Source organism: Anomalospiza imberbis, chromosome 10 (genome assembly GCF_031753505.1).
Source record: "Anomalospiza imberbis isolate Cuckoo-Finch-1a 21T00152 chromosome 10, ASM3175350v1, whole genome shotgun sequence".
NCBI classification, from domain to species: Eukaryota; Metazoa; Chordata; class Aves; order Passeriformes; family Viduidae; genus Anomalospiza; species Anomalospiza imberbis.
The window spans coordinates 11,410,946-11,436,252 of record NC_089690.1 but is presented as its reverse complement, the minus strand read 5'-3'; the positions used below and the strand labels follow the sequence as shown (position 1 = coordinate 11,436,252).

Here is a 25,307-nt window from a genome sequence, read left to right as displayed (position 1 = left end):
AGGCTGAGATTAAATGGGTCTCAGGAGCTGATGGGCAGAGAGGGTGGCGAGGCCCCACCTGAGGACACTCAGGACCATTAACACCCTCCAGGCACTGACACTCCTATTCATCTCTCTCACACTGAGAGCTGGTGCAGCTGGATTTGGTGGCACTGCTTGAACCAAATCTTCTCTATTTCTGCTCTCTGGGCTGTTGACCCTTGTCAATTTTCCAGTTTGGTTATGTTGGGTTACCTGAAGTCTGAGTAGCTTTGTGGAAAGAGAAACTTCTACATGAAGGGACAGACTGGGATCATGGGAGGTAGAGACGGAACTCACATCTTCATGTTCTCGTTATCCTTGAACTCCAGACATAAATGGATGAATATCAATGACATTATCAGTTATCAGGCATTATCAATGAGTGAAGTAATAGAAAGACTGTGGAGACTGTGCTGTTTTCCTATGGAGAATAAAATACATAAGAACAATAAAATGTAATATTATTTCCAGCACCTGGACTAATGGGGTAAAAGCAAAGGAATTTTCCAGGTGGGAGCCTTAGGGAAGCCCAATAGTACAAATAAATTATCCTCTAACTTCAAAAAATAAAAAAATTCCACTAGTGCCTGGCAGCAACTGCAAGGCTTCTCTCCACCAACCCATCCCCTGAAAGCATTCACTCCTCACAGTGGATCTTCCTTCTCATACGTAAATGTAGCACGGCAGTTCTGCACCTTCACCACAGCCATCACTTGAAAGGTCTGGCACACTCTCTACATGAGTTGCTTTGGGGGCTGAACAGTTGCAGTAATCCAGAACTGAAGATTCTCTGCAGTGAAAGAGGAAATCCCAGGAATAGCTCAACTTCCTGAAAGAGTCTGCCAATAGCCCATGAAATCTTGTATCCAAAGGTAGGGAAAAACAGTTAGAGATCTGTGGATTTTGCCTAAACTTAGATGAGATGGAGAAACTCACCTTCTGTATCCAGACAAAGTCAATTTCACAGCAGATCTCAAGACAGATTGAGATTTAGCCCTTTAGCACTAAATTAAAACAGACTTACCTTCCCTTAGGGGTATAGTTTTGAGTCAGAACTGCTATTTTCCAGACTGGACTCCTGTGCAAAGTGGTGCTCATCAAATTACGGCCTCTGCTTCACGAGAGCTGCTCACCTCTGACTAGTTTGAAACTGGCACCTTTGGGAGATGGAGGTGGCTGGAAAAGTGTTCCAGTAGGACATATATGTCCCTCAGTCCAAACAGAACTTTGTGAAGAAGGCGAGCACTTCAGATAGTTGTTCACTAGTTCACAAGTCTGAGGGAAACAATGGTTAATTTGTACATATTATATCTCCAGGGAAAATTTTAGAATGCTTTCTCAATAGAGAACTCTTCATTAATGAAAGCATCACATTCATTTTTATAGGCATATCCCACAAAAAAAATCTGAGCCTCTCCCCCTCCATTTTTGTTAATACTATATCAAATAATAAAATACTACAAAGGTTATTAAAATGCTTGTCGTTCAATACCTATCCAAGGCACAGAATGAGTTGTAGGGGGAGCTGGGGACCTGAAGCCAAAAGCCCAAACATGGAAATGATACTGTCTTTTAGTTGAGATGAAGAGCAGGTACCATCAGATGAAGCTATCTTGGGTAATCTGGCATGATGTGGTGTCAAAAAAGCACACACAGTGAGTCACTAGGAGTGTATGTACAAATCAGAGCTTGCCCTGATCCTCTCCCCCATCCCACCACGGGGGGAGTGAGCTGGCAGCTCTGTGGTGCTTAGCTCCTGGCTGGGCTTAAACCACGACAAGTACAGATGATTCAGTTCTGCAGGAAGAGAAGTGAAGAACAGAGCCTAGCACTGTTACTATTACAATTTTTTTCTCGGTAAGGTTGTTGTGGAAAAGTAGTAGCAGGTCCCTGATCAATACTGATGGATAGGCAAGAAATGGAAGTCAAACCAAAATGTAGTCATGGCCTGAGAAGGCATGGAATATATGCAGTGTGTATTAGTACTTTGCTCTAAAATTATAAAACAAGGCTGTGGAGCCAGAACCAGCATCTGACCTTCCACTTCTTTTTTTTCCCCAAGAAAAAAACTGAAGACTCTTGCCCATCCTTGACGTATTCCATACCTACTGCCAAATCTGCACTCCCCCACTCAGACATAATCCCAAAATAGGGTGTGATGCCTTTCCCGTTGACAAAGCCATAAGTCACAGTGAGCAAGACACACTCAACATTCTCCAATCAGTTAAATGAAAGGAGCTCTCCCCCTCTGTTTCCCACCACTTCAGCACTCATTATATCTCACATTAATTAATATAGGAACTAGGAAGTGAGATGATAAATTACAAAACCCCATTAACCTGATTCTGTCCAAATTGGTAAAATATGGCAGCTTGTACATTAGACAAATCTTCCTTGCTAATGTGGGAGTCCCCATGCCTGAACTCTGTTAAAGCAACAGCCCTGAAAAAGTATTTTTAATGTGTGTATGTATGGAATGTATATCAACGTGCATGAACAGTGCATGCCTGTGGGAACATCAGAATTCATTAGATCAGTCTGATATGAGATATATTGAACAGGTTCCATCTGACATATGTTACTGGGCTGTTCTGTCCACTCCCAGTGGAGTGAATCATATTGACAGGTTGAATTATATCTCAAGAGATATTTTTCTCCCCTCCTCCAAAGGCCATTTGCAATCACGGCACATCCACTGCCTCTTAAAAGTGAGCTCATCTGGCGCTGGTTTCATTGAAGTCCTCCACTGTGCCTGAAGGAAGGATGCTTTTGGGCTCTGGGAACGTGGAGAAGATGTGGTCTGCCCAGCTGTGTCTGGGAGTGCTGACCATCCTGACCATGGCTCTGTGTGTCCCGTCAACGCATGGAGACCCTTTTTTACTCCAAGGTAAGCTGGAATACAGGCTACGTGACACAGGTAGGTGGTTATCTTTTTGCTTTGCTGTTTGCCATGGCCAATGCAACACTCTCTTCTCTGGGAAAGAAAACAAAATGAACCTCGAGCTATACTGTCTGTTAACATGGGTGCTAGCGAGAGGCTTGTTCATATTATCATGAGCCAAAGCTATCCTTCTGCTCTGCAGCTGGCTGTATGACACCTTCTGCTAATCAGTGAAAATATCAGATCTGGTGAAATCTGGTAAGGGTAGCTCTTTCTTTCCCATAAGAAAATGAAAAAAAAAAAAATTAGAATATCAGAGAGTAGCAATTCCAGTATGTACCATAAGAGATTTGACAGCTCATAAATGTCAGTAGTACGGCGATGCTGAACTTTTTTTTCTTCACAGAACTTCTTTTTATATGTACTTCTGCCATAATTTAAATTAATCTTAACTTGAGTTTATACTGCAGGGAAATGTCAATCATTAGTGCTCTTTTTTAAAGAAGCTTGGCAGTGGAAAAAAAGAAAGAGCCGCTAAGTATAGGCTTGAAAATAACATTGCTTTTCAAATGATTTTTCCTCTAATATCACCTATTTATTTTTGTAATTACAACCAAAACATTCCCCAGGCCACTCTATCTAAATCCTGCTTCTGTTTAGCTTTTACTAGAGTGTTTATAACGTTGGATTTTTTTCCCTGTAGCAAATCCTCCAAAAAACTTAAAGTAGCTATTTTAAAATTATAACTGTCCTTCATACTTAGGAATGAGGTTTATGGCACTCCACGCTAACTGCAGGTTGCTCTGCTGGCTCCTCTGGGTTTATTTCCAGAGATCACAATCAGGACCAGCGGCTTCAGCCGCAGCGTGAGGTAGGGTTGAGTCTGGCCAAATACTTGGAGCATCCCTTTGGCCAGCATCCCTCAGCTTCTGCAGATTTATGTGATGTTAGCTAATGGAGCTGATTCCCACATGCTCTTGAGCATCCTTCAGGCTCGTGTGGTACAATGTTTTGTTTCATGGGTACCAAGAGTAATTGCATTCATCCCCTCAGAAGGGCTGATGGCCATATGAAACTGCATTGAGGAGAAGTCCTAAAGATCCTGGAAGAAGAGAAAAAAAAGTCTTTCTATATAATTTCTTAGTATGTTCCATGGAATTCTGTAGGCATCTTCTAGGGTTTTGTAGGGTCTGGATGTGGGGTAGGGCTGTTCAGACCAAAGATTTTTTTTTGAATGCTCAGTCTCCCTGTAAAGTCTGGCTCCTATTCTGTCATTCTCAAAAATTACTACATCATTCTAGTCTCAGATGACTCTGGAAATCTGTTGAGCAGAGCTGGGAGGGTCTCAGAGCCTCCAGGGAACTGAGCAGCCCCCTCCCCTGTGTCTGTTGGTTTCTGCTGAACCCTTGACCTTCACAACCATTCATTTGAGGGCATAGCCACAACCACTAAAGTAAAACCACTGAGAAAGTGCCCTAAAGGGGCCTCTTAGAGAACTCCAAATTGCTTTAGGACAGCAGCTTGGGGAGGTTTTTCCTGGAAAAATTCTGCGTGGTCTTCCTTTAAGTTCCTCCACATTTGAACTCTGTTCAGGAAGAATCCTTCAGTACTGCTGGCAATCAGAGCAGCCCCAAGGCCGAGTGAGCTCAAGAAAGGGCTGCAGGGCTTTTCAGTGGTGGTACCCACACCCCAGCCCAGTGAGGAGGGACTTCCCACCTCTGTCAGCCCTGGGAAGGTGCATAGGGTGAGTGGGGGAGCTCCTGTAGTTTTGAGAAGAGAGGGTGTTGTGGGCTCCTGTCTGGCTTTGCAGAGGTGCCCACTCCACCCACCTTGCAGAAGAGCTCAGGACTGTGTAAATCAAGATGCTGGCTCCAGCTCTCTGCAGCCAGTCGTGCTGATGAGGCTGCAGTGGAACTGGCCAGCAGCCCAGGGCTGGCAGGGAGGGCTCCCCATCCCACACCCTTCCACTGCGCAGCCCTCACTGCCTGGACATTTTATCCTGTGCTTACACACCTTCCTTTTCCACCGAGCTCCTTCCACCCTGATGAGTGCTGACAGGAGACATTTTCCTTCCACTTCTCATCCTTCTTAATTTAAGTGATTAACTGCATAAATTGATTAATTGATTCTTAATTTGATGAGATTGAGAAAGAGGTGTTTTATGTGCTGCAGAGAACCGAGTGCTTCCAGAGAGAGAAGACACAAATCATGAGAACACATTGCTGACTCTGCTTCTTAATAAGAAATTCGCATGGCGGAGGCCAGAAAGTATTGGTAAGTGAAGGGGAGGGGAGATCTCTGCTTCTTGAATCTGTGTTTGCATGAATGCAAGGAACCTGCTTCTCTGGTTCTTCAGAAATACCAACTGCTCAGAAAGTGGAAGCAGCACTCAGTATGATGCCTGCATGTGATTAATGTCAGATGCTCTCCATCATGGGGCTCCGGGACCTGCTTTTGCAATGCAAAGTAAAGCCACCAAAACCCATGTGCCCTAGATCCTCAGACACTCAAGACTTTGCTGGGAACATGTGTGTGTACATAAGTAAAAACAAGAAAATTTTCTGCTGAGTCCCTGTGGCCCTATTGTCCCTTAGATGTTGTGTACATTGCCTGGAGCATGGACCAGCTTTGGGAGTCACCTCTTGGCCACATCTCACACAGCCCTGTGTGCTTTTGAGAGACAGCAGCATCTTGTCATCATTTGGGGCAGGGATTTCACCAAGAACTTCCAGTGAGATCCATTGGGGTCAGGTGTAGTTTGGGACAAGGGCAGGGGGAGCTCCTGCCTGGGCCTAAGCCCCTGCTGCTGCTGCTGGAGGAGGTTGAGACAACTGGCTTTCCCCACACAGCCACCAAAGATGGGCCAGGGAGAGGCTCTTCCTGTCTGTGCTCTGTGAACAGACACCAAATTTAAAATCCACCCATCTGTGGCTAAACTCAGACCTGCTGAAGAGAAACTTGGGCTTTCCTTGACATGAGGCACAGCAATCACAAGCACCAAATGGATTACAGAGGTCAGCTATTCCCACGGCCACTGCAGCCAGGGGAGGGTTTGGGCTGGGTGTGGTGGTCTCAGAGCAGGAAGCTGCCCTTCCCTGTGAAAACAGCTGAGAGGGGACCCAGCAAAAATGTTGTTATGAAAATCCATTTATCAAACTCACTCAGTGCTCTTCCCCAGACCCTTGTTAATGCAGCAAGGCAGTGGTTAAACAAGCTTGGGACAAATAAATAAATATAAATAAATCAAGCCCTTGTACTAACAAAGGCATTCTTCTTGCAAAGGGGATGCATTCAAGAAATAACATTTTTATGATAAGTTTATGGATTATTGCACTTATTACTCCTAGAGGAAAGGCTGCATTTTATGCCAGACAATTGTATATTCAATTGTGAATAATGAATCTCTGAGCAGAGCACAGACAGAGGATTTACAGCAGGCAGTTTCTCAAAGCTTCATCCATAAATTAACTTCCTTCTTCCTGTCTGAGATAATCTGTTCCAAATTTCAACTGCTGTTTATTTTGTATTCATAGCAGTCATTGGTCAAACTTACAGTTTGCAAAAAGTCAAGCCAAAACAGGCACTTGAAACTCTGAAAGAGGTAAAAATGCTAATAATAATAATTCTTAAGCGACACTTTTGACTTACAGATATGCCAGGGTCTGCCTGTCTGTACCTTATGGGTATTTAAAGATATACTTAGGAGGAGTCTGCCTGGGGTCATTGCTGATAGTGCCAGGAACAGAGCCCACACCTTCTGATTCCATCCCCATCCCCATCTCATCACTCAAATTGAATTCTGATGTAATGGATTTGCTTAGGAATTGCTGCTTTCACTGTTGAATGAATATCAGAAAATATTCAGGATTTTTCAACAAAACTGTTCATTTCTTGAAGGAAGAACCAAGCAGGCAGTCAGCTCTTTCTTGGCACCCTCCTGCTCAGTTTCAAATGTTAAAAAAAAAAAAAAAAAAAAAAGCCCAAGTCTGGCAATGTGTCTGTGTGCTGAAGTCTTATCTGAAATCTGAAATCAAGGGGAATTATGTCCTAAATCCCCCTGATGATCCAGACCAATGCCTGCTGCCACACTAGGAACAGAGAAAAGAGGCAGCTCCAGGGCCATTTTTTGGTTTGCTTGTGGCCCCAGCAAAAACATTCTTTTGCTCTTTCCTGGCTCTTCTGCTTATTTTATTGCATTTTTTTCCTAAACTAGCATTTAAAACCAGTTGATCACTTTGCAGTACCCTCCCAGGAGAGCTACTGTAGCCAGTCACTCAGCTTTGACTGAACTCATCTGTCTTATTAAAAAATTAACTGGTTTTGACATCAATTTGGGTCTGGAATAAGGTACCTCAGTCCTCAGGAGGAGTGAGACTGAAATTCTCCACTGCTGCAGCTTTCCCTATTGCTATTCCAGGCTCTTCTCAGTTCAGCTGGATGTTTCAAATACTGTTCTTAGGCACCTACCTCTCCCCTCTTTCTGCATGGGCAGTTCATTCATCCACCTGAATAGTTTTTTGCCAGCAGTACAGTACTGACTAGCCTTGAGAGCTCTAGGTCTGGTCTGTGAGGCTGTGCCCCAGGTCCTAATGCTTCCCTAATATTTAGAAGTGTGGAATCCGTGCACTTACTGCTATGTGACTTTTCCTGTTGTTCCACTCTGCCAGCCTGGCTCTTTGCTGATTTATAAATCAGTAAATTATGCTAGGTTAAATTTGTGTCTTCTGACTTCTGCCTGCATGGGTGATGTAAGGATAAACAAGTCTTAAAGGAAGCAGTGGGATTTCATATAAAAGCCAGTGACAAAAAAAGCCAGCATTAGAGATTTGCAGGTAGCAGGATAAAAATTAAAAAGCAGCAAAGATTTTCACCTGGATTGGTATCACACAGTAAGTGACCTCATTGGGCCAATTCCCCTATGGCCTGGTGAGCAGTAAAGAAGCCTCCCTCATAATGGAGAATTAGGATAAGGTCCCATAGGATTCAGCAGAGAAAACCTGCTTTTCTCTCAGTTTCTGCTGTCATTCATTTGAAGATCACTAACAGGAGTTAAATGATAACTAGGTCTTTGCTTGTTGACCTCTGGAGAGGGCAAATGAAGAAATGTTTTTTAATTTGAGCTTCAATAAGCAATGCAGATACTGATGTTACTCTTTTCCCTCTTGCAGACTGGGAGCTGGCAAAGAAATTTGAAGAGCTTGAAGAGGTGAGAGGAGCAAATGCACAGACACATAGATGCATGTTCTTGTGTGGGTAGTTAAACAATTGTGTAAGCTGTCTTTATGCCCTATCCTTCCATCTTTGCATCCTGCCACCCTTCCACCTGCTGCTATAATGTAAGCATGGATCGAGAAAAGGGGAAAGCAGAACCTGGCTAAACAGCTGCACAAGCTGGAAAAGGTAAAAAGAGATCAGGGCTATAGACTGGTGCAATAAAAGCTGAGCAGTTCCTGCCAGTGAAGGCCAAGCCAGGAAAGAATTAAGCACCAAAGGAAATCTCCACAGAAGAAAAGGAGATCGTGCTGCCTTGTATGAGCTGACTGCATCAGGTCACAGGTTGGAGGGAAAGTCACTGCCTGCCTAAACTAGAATTTTTTCTGGACTCTCCTTGTAAGAGTGGCCCTACTCAAGGTCAGAGCCCTGCTGAGCTGATTAGAGCACACATATACAAATAGAGTCTCCATCCTACACCCACTGCCCAGGAACAGGAAAAGGTCTGTAGCAACCTTGGCATGGCTCCCATTGTGCCCCAAGCCCTACAAGCAGTGGCTTTTTTCCCCTTCTCAGCCCAGGTCCAGCTGTTCCAGCTGTTTGCATGGGTGCTGGAGGTCCTGCTCAGTACCACATGGAACTTTAATTTCACACTGAAAAATCCCATCATCATGCCAGACAGGAGGCTGCCAGGTCCTCCACTAGCCTCTCGCTCCAGTGCTGAGGGACATAAGCTCTGACTTTCTTTTTGAGAACAGCTCTGCCAGAGCAAAAGTCAGGATGGTGGGGGTCGATGTTCCCAGTCCACAAGGAGAGTAGCTAAAGATGAGGAAATGCAGTCCACATTATAACCAAGGGAAGGTAGCAAGAACTGTGAGGAAGAGAGAGGAGGGACAGCCATGGGCAATGGAGAAGCAATGTCCTCTGCTGCAGTGTCTGGATGCCTGGAGACTTCCTGTCCCAGCACTGTCCTGACTCTTAGTGCTGCAATATCCTTCTACACAGCCTCCCTTCCACAGGGACTTAGACCTAGGGTGGAGAGAAAGAGCATGGAGTGCCCACACCACTGCCACTAAACAAGCAGCTTAATGAAGGAGGGCATGAGGAGCTATGAGTGCTCCAAAGGCAGATCCTCTGGGAATGGTCCTGCTCCAGGGAACACTCTACCCTTCCAGTGAGGCTGCCAGCCAATCTGCATACATGTAGATTGCCCTGCCTTTCCCAGCACTCTGTGGAGCTCCTCATGATGGGGCCCTTGTTTACTGCTGTGTTTCTGTTTAAACAGCTGGAGAAGTTGAAGGATCAGCTCTCAGCTGAAGATGGGTCAGAGGTGGCCTATGCCTTGGAAAGTCTCTCAGCATCCCAGCCCAAAAAACGCGGTAGGTTTTGAGTTTGAGCCTTGCGGCCATACTGTCCACCCTCATTTCCAGGGCTTCCTTTGTGCAACAGACAGTCACAGTAAACATGCCCCAAATATGCTGAAAAGCAGCTGGTTGGCAGCTTTTCAAGCAGTCCTGGCCCTCTCTTATGGCTGGCTGGTTTAGCAGCTGCTGAGAAGGATTGTGTCCCCCAACCCTGTCTGCTGTGGAGGCAGATACACCAGGTCTGCACGCCCAGGACCTCACGGAGGCAGGCAGTGTCACATCCTGCTTTTCACAGAGGAGTGTGAGGTTATGTGAGCCATGAGTGCCTGCCCTGGAGGGGGGGAGTTCTGTATGAACACGTCCCCACAGTGCACCCCTCCTTTGCTCTGGCCTCAAAGCAACTGCTGGAGGCCTAATGAGGCGTGTGGACTGCAGGCATTCCCCTCTGCCAAGGCCAGTGCCTCCCCACAGAGAAAAAAGGAGCACTTGTCTGCTGCTGAAAAACAGCTAAAAAGGATATGGAAATCAACCAAGAATGCAGGGAACTAATATCTGGTATATCCCTCAGTTGGTCTCCCAGCTTTGTTTGCCCAGTCTGTATCCAGTGGCTCAGGAGCATTTTGCACGAGTGCTCCTGTGAAGCTGCCCCTGACAAGCACATGGACAATGCTGCTCATGCTGCCTTTCAATGGATTCCTCCACAAAGCTGTAGCAGCTGTGAACCAAAAGTCACTGATGACAGATCTGGCCTAAAACCAAAAGAGCTGGTTCTGCCCTTAGCCCACATGCTCTGTGCACGTGGAAGCTGACAACTGCCAGAGAGCCAAGAGAAAATCCCTTTGTGCAAGGCTTGCTTAGATGCTTAGGTGATCCTTAGGCAATATGCAATTTGTAAGCACCCCTGGAGGCTGTCATTAATTTGGCTAATGTAATTCATGCCCCCACCAGTCTGGAAGGTTTAATGTAGATAAAGCTACTTCCCATTGCCAGGTTTAAATCAGATTCTGACAGATATGAAAGCAGGGAATCTTTGTCTTCATCTAAAGTCCTTCCAGTCTGGGAGGAGCTCGTGTCTCAGCATGAGCACTGCTGATTCAGTAGGAGTTTTCTTCCAAGATCCCGCTTTCAAAAACCAGGTATAAATCTCTTCTCATACTTGATAACAGGAAACTCACATGGGATTCATGCTGGTTGTGATACAGTTACTTTTTCCCACACCAAAATATACATCCCTCCCTAATTTAGTCTTCTTAGAAGATTCTACAGAAATCCATGCTGTTTGTAAGATGGTTGATAGTAGAGTGGTAGTGACTGGGTTTAAAAAAAGTAAGAACCAGATCTAATCTCTCCAAGTCAGTATCCTGCTCTTCCAGTCAGCCACAGGTGCAAACCCCTGCACACACCTCTGAAGCAGCAAAACTGCTGACCAGTAGGCAGGAAAGAAAAAGCTAGTTCCTGACATTGCTGAAGTGGAAGAAAAGGAAACCTTTTAAATCAAGCAACACAAAGACAACTTTTAGACCCCATGTTCACACTATGAGCAGCTAAAAGAAACACCTTCTAAAAGTGTTATATGAACTCAAAGCTGGTTATTGAGATGTGCCCTGAAAGCAGAATGCTGGCTGCATGTTCCAGCTCTCTCAAGACGTGGGTCTTTTGAAACCTTCTCCAGGGCAAGAGTGGGAAGCTGGAATAAGTCCCTTTTATGCTGACATCTTTCTTTCCTATCCCTTCACAGCCTGCTTTTGGAAATACTGCATCTGAAGGCTTGTCAGAACTGGAGGATGAAGATGAGCCCTTCCCCAAACTGCCTTGCTGGGTATTAACATGTTAAGAGTTTGTTCTGTTCCCGCATCGTGCTGCTAATCTGGAAGCCATCCTCCATGAGTGCACCACAGCCAAGTCTAACAGGGGCCGTGACAGGAGCTGGCAGCCCACTGCCACTCTCTACTGTTCCTTTCTTCCAGGTTTAACCTACCATGATCTTCTACTCAGAAGATGCTTCCCAACTTTCTGTGCTGTCCTGTGTGTGCCATTCAGGCTGCTGCCACTGTACACTCTCCCCCTTCTCACCAGGTCCCCTGAGGCACTGAGCACTAACTCAGCTTCCCCGGGCTTGGGGCTCTGCCCAGACCTGCAGACGTTGCTCTCAGTGGTGTCTGGGTTTCCTGTCACCTCCTGAGCAGGTCTGTGCTGCCCTGGTGGCTGCTGCTGGGACAAGAAGGCAGGCTGGGTGTGATGTGGATTGCTGAGCCAGAGCTGCTCCTCGCCGTGTCCCACAGTTTGCACAGGGGAGGGCAGGCAGTGAGCTCTGGATCCTTTGGATACCATTCCAATAAAGATTTTCTGTTGCACAGAAGCATGTGTTTCTCAGTATTTGCTTTCTCAGCCCCTGCAGTGACCCAAAGTGCAGCACATTTCCCTTGATGTTGGCTCCTGTTCCCTTAATGGTTCATGTGGAGTTCACAATGGAAGAAAGGCTCCCATTAAACACCTAGGGTTTTAATGTGCCTGAGAAACAGACCATTCCTTTTGGCCAGGATCAGGAATGACAGCTGGGTCTTTTTCAGAGATATTTATAGGATACTGTCGTCATTGGACTGGACTAGATCCAATGGTCTCTACCTGCTCACCCCAAAGAGATGTTTTGAGCAGAGATTTTTGGTTCATCTGGCTGGTCAATGCAGGTGCTAGCTGACCTTTTCTACTGCAGAATTATATCTGGCCCTGTCCAAAAGGAAAAGATCACAATCCATTAGTGATTCCTACATATATTCATCTCAAGTCACATTACCCACATTTATTTGCAAAAGCAAAGGACCTCATTCTCATTCTCAAAATAAATCCCAATGTTAACTTTAAGGTTTCCAACAACCTAAATGAGAGCAGGATCTGGTAGCCACTGTGAATGTGTGGAATGATTTTGACTAGCATTGAACTGCCTCTCCAGCTCTGTTGAGTCATGTGATTTAACTGCAGCCTGCATATTACATATTCTTCCAAACATTACCTGTGCCAAAGCTGTAACTGCCATCCTACGCTCACTGCCTTGGGCTCTGGCACGAAGCACAGGCTTACCACAGCAGTGCCTTGCATGCACTTCATTAACAGGACACCTATTCATCCTGTTGTAGGCCAAAGCCAGCACCTAGGGAATAAGGCCAGCTTGCTTACTTATATCAGTGAAGTCTAATGGCATGTAAAATACAGTTTCCTGTTACCATTAGTTGTTTGTTATTTCTTTGGCGGTGATTCGGAACCCATTTCCCATTTGTTCTTTGTTGTTTTGTTGCTTTTGTGTGAGTGAAAAAGGTATGTGGGAACGAACTTCCACATACCATCACACTGGCACCAAATCCAGGAAAAAAATTATAACCTATGGACAAGAATAGTCTCTCTCTTTATTTAAAAGTTTGGTGCTTCAGCTGAAAGGGAGGTGTGTTCCAAGAGTTTCACTGAGTGCCCCAAGGTGGTGTTGAGCTCAGGTGATTTCAGCTTGCAGGAAATCCCAGTGTAAGGAAAAGCCAGAGCAGCAGGCCCCATCTGCCACCTGCTTGCTGTAGCCATGCCTTCCTGAGCCAGTGTGACAGCTCATCAGCAAGTCAGGAAAATGAATACTGCATCTGCAGATATTTAACAGCTTGCTCTGACCCTAGACAGGAATTCCCTGGAGTGCAATGCATCATGCTGCTTAGTAGTGATTTTCTGCTACATCCTATCAGTGCAGTTATTTAAGTGCTTGTGGTACCCAAACTACCCCCTATTTCCTGACAGGCACTCTATGCTGCTGTATTAGCTGCTTGTGTTGCAGACATCAGCATGTACTGAATGCAATTTATTAACTAATTAGAAGCAGAGGTGGTGTTGTTCCCCCCAGGCTTACCCTCTACATGGCAGTGTGCGGGTCCTGTCCTTTCTCCTAAACACACAGAACAGAAACACTTCTCCTCCACAGAGTGGCTGCTCACACCCTACCCATGCTTGGGCAGTCACTCTTGCTAAAGTTACTGACCCACAGGCAATAATTAAAGGCATTTCCCTGAGACATTGTAGTAGATCATGTGGATTTATTAGGAGAAAATCCTCGCAGACGTCTGAATGGATTTGCAAATCCAGTTAGCATAGGGCAAGTCTAGTGTGCAATGGATGCTGCAGTTTATCCTCATTTCACATTTGCTGATCTCCATGATGTGCACTATGGCTGGAGCCATCCAACATTGTCTACAAAACCAAATTGTGGTGTTTGGCCTTTCAGACATCATTGTATTTGAAACAGCACTTGCCAATGTACAGATTTTGAAGAGTGCTTCTTGAGCCACAGAAGTCTCAGTGTGCTCAGTGATGGACAAGGCAAAAGAACAGAAAGACTGTTGTTTTCTCCCAGGTAATTCACACAGTGGCAGGGGAGCAGGACTGAAGCTTCCAGCTCCCAGTTCTACCAACACCAGCAGAGACCCCTCTATCCTGCTTTGCTTTCACATTTCCTTTCAGATGAAGGCCATTTCTGCACACAACTTTCAGCCTTTAAAACCCTGCTTTTTTTTGGAAGCCCCGGCTAATACCTGCCAATTACTAAATACTTCTATGATCCAGCAGTGTCTTTGCAAAGCTGCTGTGTTTGCACTAGATTCCTCTGGTCTCAGTCTCCAAAAATATGTCAGGCACTGATTCTGTCCATGGTTCTTTTGACTGGCAGCTGTTTGAGTGGTCAGGTCACCACTTCCATAATCTGCCCATGCCCCATACATATGGCTGCCCTGCACCAGATTATCTGCAGCCTGTCTGGATGAGCTCAGTGCAAGAAGATAAATGTTCCCTAAACTTCAAGGCAGGCTCAGGATGGATGGTGGCAGTGCACTGCAGAGGACTGCCTGGGACTGCATTTGCAGGCTTGCTTCTAGCATGGACTGAAACAGTCTACATGCACCCACCGAGCTCAGCTCTCAGACCCTTCACCTGGAAACTTAAAGGCAGAAAATTAGCAGTATGACCAGGAGCAAAGAAGGAAGCAAAAACCCAAGATCATCACATATGGATTTACAGGCCTTTTTTGTTTTTTTTCTCTGACTTTTGAGAGCTTGGTCTGGAAAGCATCCATAGTGCTTCACCTCACACACAAGCATGGACAGCTCACCCACTGAAGGGGGAATGATCTCCTAAATCAGCTGCAGTGCTCTGGCAGATGGCAAAGACAGGGACACCTCTTGATGTGAGTCACTGGTTTGTGCTGCTGCTCTCAGCAGCATCAGCCTATATTAGAAAGACCAATAAAAGTGAAGTTACTTGCAGATTTTCTATGCCTGGGCCAGTCTTGGTCTCTAGGCAGGGCTGTAGGCAAGGAGGAAAATGGAAAAGGCCCCTGTTATGTCTGAACACATGAATTAGATGTTACCTGCCCCTCTGAGTGGGAGCCTCATCTCTCACCATAGCTGAACCAGGGCAATTCTCACCATAGTTGAACCAGGGCATTTGTCCCAAAGTCCCAACCCTCACAACAGCTTTTAAGTTCTTTGATTTCCCAAATTTTTTTTTTTTTTTTTAATTTTATTTTTGCTAGCTGATGGCCAGGTGCTTTGTGCCTCATACCAGATCAGGAAAGTAACACTTAATTCCCATCTCCAGCATAACTTTTTTTTCCCTTAATCCTGCATAATCCCTTTCTCAATGGATCTTCTTTTGCAATGCTAAGGATGATTTATACCCTAGAATAGCAATCTGAGGAATTCAGCTGATATGGACCAAAGTCCAAGAAGGAGAGAAGGAGAGATAATGTGAGGGTTAGAAAACATCAGCTAGGAATCTGAGCATTGAGATGTCAGCAGAGAGCTCTTCTCAGCTGCATTTTATAATCTGGAAAGAAGTGAAAATGAAGAAAGAAGATTTAAGATAACCTGTTTTACTCTGAAATGAAGTGGAGAGGACATGTTTACATTTTACCAGAGTGAGAAATACTTGAACTTTTAGAGCTGGATTCTGACCATGCCCTGTGCACACATCAAGAGGCTAAAATAAGGCATATGATGCAGATGGCCTTGGAAGTGGATGACTTCATATTTGGACACTATCCTATGTTATGCATAGGGAGGAGTGAAATGTATTCACCAACTAGAAGTCTCACCTCATTTCAGGATCTGCCATATGATGAAAACATGTCTAAATATGGTGCAGAGATAAGACTACTCAAAACATCAGGACAAACACTAAGGTTTTGTCACTGTTCCTATACAGACTAACTCCTAGTGAAGGCAGAAAACATCTCCTCCCAAGCAGCAGTTCAAATGCATTCTAGCTTTGTCCCATAACTGTTACATCCTCCCTTCATCTACTGATCAAATGCCCTCCAGAAAGAAATGTGCAAAGCAAACTCTCTGCTTTTCATGGACTGCTGTTGGCATCTCTGGAAGTTTTATTTTCAATCCAAAAAATCTCAGTCCTGCCTAGGATAATGAAATTCTGCAAGTTTAACAGATACATGCCATGCCATAAAAATATATATATTCTCTGTTCCCTCCTACCAGTGACACTGTGCACAGCTGTGAGAGCATTCTGACCTGATGAACTGAACATGTTATTATTTGTAAATGCAACATTTGTAAAATGCAACTTGAAACAGGAGGTCAATTCCTTGAGTGCTGTATCATTAGGCAAAGACAAGACATGCTGTGAGACATCTTCCAAAGCTCTGTAAAGTTTCCAATACAGCATCACTCATTCAGAATAGAAGCATCTGTAGGCAAAAAAAAAAAAAAAACCAAAAACAAAAAACCAGTAAACATTACATTTTCCAATATCAGAAATGCAAGGCTTGGGCACACACACTGTAAGGTAGAGTGGAGGAGATTAAAATTAGGAATACTTGTTTGCTTGTAGAGAGGTACTCACTGGGAAATTAGGGCATTCCATGTTCTAAGAAGCCATAATTCCCTAAGCCACTCCTCCCGAGCCCGCTGACATGACTGAGTACCTCCAGCAACAGAGAACACCTGGGTTCTCCAAGCCTGCCCACACCTGGAATGCTTTGGCTTACCTGCAGGAACTGCTAACCCCTGGTGCTGCCAAGGTGGCTCACTCCAATCCGGTCCAGAGGAACTCCAAACCTTCTCTTAGGCAGCTCAAGCACTTTCCTGCACAAGGAAAATGAGGAGAGAGGGAGGGAAACAAATGGGAAAAGATATCTATGAATAAAACAAGATGTTACTACAAGTTTGATTCCTGCATTCATACCACTAACACTTTATTGTTCAGACAGAACAGTGTGCAGGAACAGCCAAAGATGTGAGCATTTAAAAATAAGATGCTGCTCTTGTCTTACAAAAGGCTGCAGTTGCAGCTCTTTTACAGACTGGCTGAGCTTGATCCACTATCTCTATTTTTATTTGGCAGCAAACTAACTTCACAGGTTCACTGCTATTCATAAAAGAAAAATGTTACACTGCATTACTAAAGGGGAATTGTTTCCTGCACAGTATCACATACTGCAGGTGACCCATTACCTGGGTCTTTGAAAGCTCCAGGGCCAGCTGGGGCTAAGATTAGCAAGGAGGTAGAAAGTATTGCACAGTAATAGAGGGGACGAGTCAGAGATGCTCTAACAGGGGTTTTCTATAGATTCTTTGGCAATGTAATGTTCATCAAAACTGTATAGAAGCAGTTCTTTGATGAGATTGAAAATGGAAAGATTTTGGGGTTGATTTTTTTCCTGTATATGGTAAATTTCCTGATAATTTGATGAATGAGGGCATGAGGAATGTGTGAAAGAATTTCTACACAGCAATATTTTTTTGCAGTTCATTTTATATCAAATAATAAGTTCTCCCATCTTAATTCAGCATTTTGGAACATTTTTTCCACCAGCAGAAGTTTTATTTTTATTAATTGTGGAAATGGCAAGAATTCCTGCAGCTGAGAATAACCTCAACTTTTGCCCTCAGAAATACTTGTCAGTGAAATGCAAATCCAAGAGAAGCCCTGTAAGATTAATTCTTTATCAGCCCTTGTTGAGGAACATAAATAAAAATAATTTTTTTTCTGTAAATTGGCAACTGCAAAGTAACAAGCAGGAGAGAATGCTGTGGTGCACTTGAGTCTAACTTTGTGCCAACACTGTTAAGCTGTCACACCCTGGGGTTTTGGGGCTGTGCACAGCCCACCAGAACCCTGCAGCCCCTGGGCTCATTGAGCAGGCTCCTTCTCTCACACCTCTGGGCGCGGCTGCAGTCCGGATGCATCATTCCAGCATGCACAGCCCTGCTGACTCTCTCCTAGCTGCTTTTCACATGAGCTCAGGGGTTGGGAATTGGTGGAGTATCCCGTGTGAGGGGAGCACCACATCACTGCTGGAGCAGCGAGGGAACATCACAAAGAATGGGGAGCCTTTTGTTTGGCCTGTCCCTTCCTCTGGCACCAGCGTATCCAGCACGGCTGCACCAAGCCCTGGGGCAGGCAAGGGAAGGAAAGCCAGGATGCTCAGCCTGTTACCTCGAGGGAAGCACTGCTTTCCCCGCAGCTGGGCAGGCACAGGCGGGACACTTGGGCTGTCAGAGCCATCCTGAGCCTGCCTGGAGAAAAGGGGAGTTAACTGCCCGGAATGGAAGGGGATGGCGAAGGCGGGGCGGTGTTTCTGCCTCGTGAGCTGTACCAGGGCCATGCTGTGTTCGGAGCAGGGATGAGGAGCGGTGCCTGTGAGCTGTACCAGGGCCATGCTGTGTTCAGAGCAGGGATGAGGAGCGGTGCCTGTGAGCTGTACCAGGGCCATGCTGTGTTCGGAGCAGGGATGAGGAGCAGTGCCTGTGAGCTGTACCAGGGCCATGCTGTGTTCGGAGCAGGGATGAGGAGCGGTGCCCCTGAGCTGTACCAGGGCCATGCTGTGTTCAGGGCAGGGATGAGGAGCGGTGCCCCTGAGCTGTACCAGGGCCATGCTGTGTTCAGAGCAGGGATGAGGAGCGGTGCCCCTGAGCTGTACCAGGGCCATGCTGTGTTCGGAGCAGGGATGAGGAGCGGTGCCCGTGAGCTGTACCAGGGCCATGCTGTGTTCAGAGCAGGGATGAGGAGCGGTGCCTGTGAGCTGTACCAGGACCATGCTGTGTTCGGAGCAGGGATGAGGAGCGGTGCCCCTGAGCTGTACCAGGGCCATGCTGTGTTCAGAGCAGGGATGAGGAGCGGTGCCGTGCGAGCGGCAGCGCAGCCCAGCGTCCCCTCTTGCGGCCGCCCCGCGCCACGGCAGCCCCGGCACCCTCCGCTCCTCAGTGTCCCCGTGGACAAAGTGGTTTTTCTACTTAAAACAAAAGACAAAGTGGCTTTTTCTACTTAAAACAAGCCTTTTCTAGGATTCCCGCAGGTTCTTTCTGTCTGTCTGCCTGTGGGTCTTTCTTGCTCTCCTGCCTCCTGCACGCTTTTCCCGTGCTTTTCAAAGCGCTACAAACCGATGTTGATGCCGGACCAGGATCTGGACTCTCCTGTACATCAGTGGGTGTCAGAACAAGCTCTTAAGTGCACTAACATTCGATCTGCTCTTTTCCTAAAGTTTCTGCTTTGTGCCAGGCACTGCACACACTGCATTGTTTCGGGGGCTCAATCTATTTATCAGCTCTCACAAATTAATTTCCTGGTCTCAAAAGGTGACTGGCTCAGCTCGTACAGGAATGAGCTGGTGTCTGCTGGCTGGGCCCCTGTGACGGGGTGCTCAGTCCTCGCTCTTACTCCTCCAAATGCAGCAGCCTCTGCCTGTCTCTATCTAAAGGTACTTTTCTATCAAAAGCCTGATTACTCTTTCAAAGCATCCATCTGATCTGCGGTCCATGCTGGTGGTGGTGTCAGACTATCACTGCAGTGATCAAAGCAGCTCAGGTGGTTCTAATAAATGGCTCAACCCCAAACTTAAAATGTAAACAGCTCCCCCAAAAGTGATAATCCCAACTCAAAACTGCAAACTGTGCTGATGCTGCTGAGAAAGGGGGAATTTTCTGCAGCGTGTCACTCATTTTCATGAGCTCATTATTCAGAGACAAACTGTTTTGCACCACCATTTCCCTTTTTCTTTTTTGTTTGATTTTTGCTGTTGTTTTGGGGAATTTTTTGTTTGTTTATTTCTTTAGTTTTTTTCCTTGTACTGCATATAGAATGAAAGATTTCTATCCAAAAAAAACATGAGAAAAATTGTGAATAGCATGTACCTTTGCAAAAAAAAGTATAGCTTCAAAAATGACCTTTTTTTTCTTTGCCTGGAAAGGGAAAACATCCTAAAAAGCAAATGAAGAGTGAGCTGATTTTGATATCTTCAAAAAGCAGACAGAACAGAATAATTCTACTTAAGGTTTTAAGAATTTTGTATTTTATCACTTTTGGCTGCAGCCAAACAGTCCTAGTGGCAGACTGGGTGGATAAATGGAATAACAACAAGAAAATATTGCAAAACTTTGTTTGAAAAAAGTACTTGTAATATTGACTGGCTCTCATGAATACTTTCCATTTCCAGATTAAGCTTTAAGCATGTTATTAAATACTTTGTGGCATTAGGGATTCCATCCAAGAGAAGACAGTTACCAGAAGAGCAGAACAAGACAGACAAGCTCTCTCAGATACAGGCAGCAGCCCCTAAAGCTGTGCCCCAAACTCTCTGTCTCTCCCCAGCCACACTGAGCATCATTCATTGCTTAGCCCTGTTATAAACAAGTTTATCTTCAAACACACATTGCTGCATTGTTTAAACCCTGACTTATCCAAAGCTAATGGAGGTCTTGAAGCTCATTCTACTGTCTGCCTGCCCATTTTCATGATGTGTCCTTCATCTTTCTGTTCAAAACATCCACTCCACCACACCTTCTTTCCATCCCAGTCTCAGGAGCACCCAGCCCTACCCCTCTGCTTGTGAACCTCAGACACAGTTCTTGTTTTAGCAAAGCTCATGATCATAAATGTAGTTTTAAACTGAATGTTAGCTGACACCAGTGAAAAGAAGTGTACTGGAAAATCATGTGTACTGAAATGTTGTCTGGTAGCTGTGCAGCACTGTAGGGATAAATGAACTAGTGCATGTGTTATACAGCTGAAGGGTGACACGCTCTTTGAAAGGTTTCTGATCAGAAGTACCTCACAACTGACCAGCAAACCTCCTGGGGGCTAAAGCTAACGCATCACTGTCCAGAGCACCTAGCAACAGCCTTCCTCCAACTTTATCACTGGCAGGAGCATTTTAGAGTTTACCTCTCTTTGCCTTTAGCATCCACAGAGGATGAAGAAATTCTGTCAATGGGGGAGCCAAATCCTGGGAAGCTTCTTTTCTTCTTGGTCTCAGTCACCTCATTCTCCAGAGACACCAAGTCATCAAGAAGGAACAGTTTGGCTGCCAGGTTGGTGGCTGCCTTCTCTTCACTGGCAATGGGATGGTCTCCCACACCCAGAGCAGCAGAATGCTCCAGAGGCTGTAGAAGAAAGCAGTAAAATTTCAGTTTGCTGGCTGCTCAAGTCCCAGGGAAAAAAAGAATTCAACCAGTGTCATAGGAGCAGTTCTGTAAATACAGAACTACCAGGACACTGAAATTGGACCAATGTTTTAAAATGAAGTTCCTTCTCTGAAATGTGGCCTGTTTCCATCAACGGGATTTTGCTGTCAAAGTCTGGACTTTTTTTTTTTTAATAGAACTGAATTTGCTTTCATTATTATTGCAAGAAATATTAAAATTTGTTTACATCACAAAGCCTATTTCTTCAGGCCATCCCACTATCCCTATCTCAGCACTGTTATAGCATCATTTATAGCATGAGCTGACTAATGTAATCATTCTGCAAAATGCAATCTCCATTGCCCTACTCCAATATCCATTCTGATAGTTTTCAGGAAACTGATTTTTGTTTTTTAAATTAATGCTAATAAGTAGTAATGAAAACTTCTACAGAAGTTTCCATCCATACCTGACAAAGTAATTAATTGTTATGCAAAAAATGTCCCAAAAAAAACTTGCTCAGCCCTGGCATTCAAAGAAATTATGCAGTAACACTACATGGGGAGGAGGAAAGGAAAGAACATGCTCTTGAATTGACACAGCAGTTTGAACCTTAATTACAACATTAGGCTTAACACCATTTCAAAACCAAACTTTGCTATAAGAATAGCTGAGAATACCGGGGTTTATCGAGAAAGAAATGAAATGAATCAAAGTGAAATAGTTGCTTTGCATGTGACAGAATGTACAGGGCAGCAGCTAGTCTACAAAAGCAAACTCAGATCGTTGTATCTTTGAACAAAATGCACCTTCTTGTTCACTTGATCTTCACAGAATTAGATAGAAACATTACAACTTACACCATCAAACAGATTTTATTCTCTTTAAGCACACCACTACTGCTGTTATTCAGACATGGTGGGTTTAGTACACGTGTGAAGGAAGGCAGCACATGGATAATGCAATATCTTTGTCTAATCCAGTTGTAGTGGGGTTGTTCCCCACTGCTGATGGGTGGCAAACAGTGATGGAGTGCATAAAACTGTGACCTTTATGTGAGGAGGAGCACACGACCACAATGATCACACCGATGGTGTAGCACTGTTGAAACCTTTATAAAGGATCTCACATTGTCCCCTGACTCTGCTTTTTGTAAGCCTCAAATCCACAGAACAGTCCTTTCTGTTCTCTTTTAGGGTTATAAAACTTTCATAGATGTTTGCAACTGAATGATGCTTTCAAAAAAGATTGAACCCTTCCTTCTGCTTAATGGGAATAAATATCTACAATAACAGTTTAAACTAGAAGGACAAAAAGAGCCTCTGCTCTTGAATACCTTGCAACTCCACTTACTTTGTCTTCAAAAGATATAATGGAATTGTAAGAAGTGACAGCTAAAATGATAATCAGAAGTAGAAAACAGTTTTCTTCTGGTAAACCACTGAACACAGTACAATTTCACAGATAAGCAGAGATGAGAGTGGGTGTAGGTGGTATAGAGAAGGGTTTGCAAACTTAGGAACAGCAATGAAATGAATAAAAACTAGTAATTTTTTTCCTCAAGTGAAAGAGCTTCCCAGTCCACACAGTGAAGTCACCAGATGGTGGATTTAAAATAAATATGAGGAGTTACTTTTTAAACACAGCACACGGATGAAGGGAATGCACTGGCAAAGAATGTCATGAATACTGAGATTTTAAACTGGTTCAAAGATTAATTCTGGCCCATCAGCAGCTAAAACATGCCCTGGTCCAGTGCAGGTCTCTAGATCTAGAAGTCTGCAAAGATGTTCTGTTCTTATATTCTTTTCACAAAAATCAATCACTGATGGAGGCAGGATACCAGGTGTCTGTGGCACCAGAACAGCAGCTGCTGCAGCACTTCTGGAGAATCAGGTCATGCTTATGTGAAGACAGAGAGCAAGGTACAGGGATCCATCAGTATTCTTCAGTAGCCATCTAATGTTAAAGTTGATCTTAAAACATATGTAAAAACCCTAGAGGCAAACAGTGCTACTTTGAGTTAACTTTTAGATACTTGACTTTTTTTTAATGGCATGAAACCATTACATAAATACCTTTCCTGCCAAATCTGCCTTATGTCAAGATGACATAAAAATAGGGAATGCAGTAGAAGTATTTTCAGGTGCAACCCCTACATCTCATCCTGGGTGAAACAGGAGACAACTCATCCATTTCATCTGCTGCTTTCCTTTGCAAGCTTAGGCAAGTGACTTGGCTCCCTCCCCCCTCCTGGTCTAGTCCATCTCCTTTAATTTGTAATTTTTGTGCAGGTGATCTTCTCCCAGGGATCTCCTTATGGCTTCTGAAAGCTTCGGCTTTCTCATGCTGTTATTTGTCCATAAGGAGAAGAATTAAACTTTCCCTTCAGTGTTAGAGAAGTTTGCTTTCCCCCTTTCCATCACCTCCTTTCCCTCTTCAGGAAGTTCTCTACCCATTGGACAATGCTTTAACACACAGGAAATCCCCAGGTGTCTCAGGAGAGGCTGTGATAATTTGGGTGAGGCCTCATTCAGTCTGTTCCCCTAGTGCCATGCAATTTGCATCTCTCTCTTCTTGAAGCTCCTCCTTGGCCCTTACAGAGTCAATACTGATGCTACACCTTCCAACAGTGTTTGGATACTCCAGTGTCCTCCTCACTCTGTGGCTAAAAAGAAGAGCAGTTATGTGACAACCACCAGAAACCTTCACCTACCTCTGGAGCTGCCTGTGCAAGGAGCACAGAGCTGGAGTTCCACCACAGCAGGGCAATCACAAAGGCCAAATGCACCACCACGAGCTGGAACTGCAGCATCTGCAAAGGAGAACAATCTATAAATTAGCAGCAATCTATAAATCCACAGCTGCATCCCCTGAGGAATCTTGCTCCACAGGTCTTAGAGAAGTAAAAACCAAGGGAGACTCTCCCCATGGCTGTTAATAAGTTTTATCTCCAGAGTCACTGCATAAAGATAATGCCAGCTGAATGCTCTTCACCCTTGCATGTAGAATCAGCTCCCTCCTCTGCTCCTTCCTACACAGCCCTGCCATTCTTTTGATTCCTTTCTGCACAGTGGTGCAATCCTTGCAGCAGCAGCAGTGAGGAATGCAAACTTGCCTTAAAACCACATGAACTGCATGCTCACTTGTAAGCAGGGAGACTTTGGCTTGTAGCTCAGGCTGACCCTGACCTCCCCACATGCTGGAGAGGTGCTTAAAGTTGTGACAGAAGTCATATACACCTCCAGTAGTATTGTGAAGGCAAGGCTGCATTTTGCTAGTTCCAAACACGATCTAGTGGGAGCCACAACTTCCAATGGCATCCTGCAATAAAATTATTCACAATAAGCTTGCAAAGGGATGTGTTGCTGAGACTGGGGGTGGTCTGACCACGTGTCACAGCTGCAGAACTGCAGATGCCCACCAAGCCTTTAAGTAATGCAGGGAGTTTTGGGAGGCTCAGGATGGGGAAGGTGCTTGGTTACCTCTGGACATGGGTTTAGCCTACATTGTTTAAGTCCTTGTTTGGATCCAGATCTTAAAACATGATGTGCCTTCAGTTCCCCAGGTGGGAGTGTTTCAGATGATGTTAGGAAGAGCTGGGCCGGGGCCTTTTGCCAAAGGCATCTGCTGATTTGCTGTTTTCTCTGTCTCCAGGTCCTGCCCCAGGGTATAATTCAAATCTGATTCTGCCATTTTTGGCTGACTCTCCACTTGGCAAAGGCAGAAACACAAAGAGTGTATGAATATATATATATATATATATATATATATATATATATATATATATAATTATTATTACTACTATTGTCCGTAGGGGATGGGCAGTTAGGAAGAAAGCTGCTGGTCACTCTGCAGGGGTGAGGCAGACAGCTCACTGGAATCAAAGGACAAAGTCAAAGCACTAAGCCACCTGGTACCACTGTCTCTCAGCCCCACAGCAACAGCCATTTCTTGACATAAACACAGAGGACTGCATGGGTGTTTTTAAAGCTGGAACACTCTACAATGTATATTTTTGTATGTGGGTGTGCATTGAAATTTGAAGTAGCAGTCTACTACCTTCACAGATAACCACATCCTGATTATTTGGATACAGAGATGTAAAAATAAATGGCAAGGTTAAAAACATATGTTTATTATGGTGTAAGATCTGTGCTGGTATTCATTCAAGTTAAAGACTAAAGAGCTAAAAATAGCAACTGGTACACTAATGAAAATAAACAGTAAGGCACCTGCAACATTAAAGACATTTGATGAACTGGTCAGAACTCGATGCCAGTGAAATTAGAAGCAGAGGAAATTTTAAGGACTTAAAGCTTGGCTCTACTTCCCAAGGAAATAAGCAGCTAAAGAGGTGGTATCACTGACTGAAGAGGGAGCAAATCT

At 44.7% G+C, this 25,307-nt stretch overlaps 2 protein-coding genes across 6 annotated transcripts in view; one reads left to right on the top strand and one right to left on the bottom strand.

Annotated features, from left to right (window-relative positions):
- The first annotated feature begins 1 nt into the window (after position 1).
- Positions 2-11,974, top strand: UTS2B (urotensin 2B). 3 transcript variants are annotated; one of them, XM_068200681.1, is made up of 6 exons: positions 2-893; positions 2,692-2,908; positions 5,075-5,176; positions 8,071-8,108; positions 9,399-9,492; positions 11,216-11,830. In XM_068200681.1, exons 2-6 carry the CDS (start codon positions 2,785-2,787, stop codon positions 11,239-11,241), a joined length of 384 nt encoding a protein of 127 aa, XP_068056782.1. In that variant the 5' UTR covers positions 2-893; positions 2,692-2,784; the 3' UTR covers positions 11,242-11,830. The 3 variants fall into 3 exon arrangements, 2 of the variants coding, with proteins under 2 accessions (XP_068056782.1, XP_068056783.1); XR_011002604.1 differs by lacking the exon at positions 2-893 and having other exon boundaries at positions 1,369-2,908; positions 11,216-11,296; positions 11,445-11,833; XM_068200682.1 differs by lacking the exon at positions 2-893 and having other exon boundaries at positions 1,344-2,908; positions 11,216-11,974.
- A 3,886-nt stretch (positions 11,975-15,860) lies between these two features.
- The window catches only part of OSTN (osteocrin), an 81,768-nt gene continuing 72,321 nt past the window's right edge, over positions 15,861-25,307 (bottom strand). For all 3 annotated transcript variants that reach the window (XM_068200679.1, XM_068200678.1, XM_068200680.1), the window contains 4 exons: positions 23,635-23,733; positions 20,680-20,897; positions 16,505-16,601; positions 15,861-16,204 (listed from right to left, as the gene is read on the bottom strand). In XM_068200679.1, coding sequence (XP_068056780.1) covers positions 16,517-16,601; positions 20,680-20,897; positions 23,635-23,733 — 402 coding nt within the window. In that variant the 3' untranslated portion in view covers positions 15,861-16,204; positions 16,505-16,516. The remainder of the gene's footprint in view (positions 16,205-16,504; positions 16,602-20,679; positions 20,898-23,634; positions 23,734-25,307) is intronic.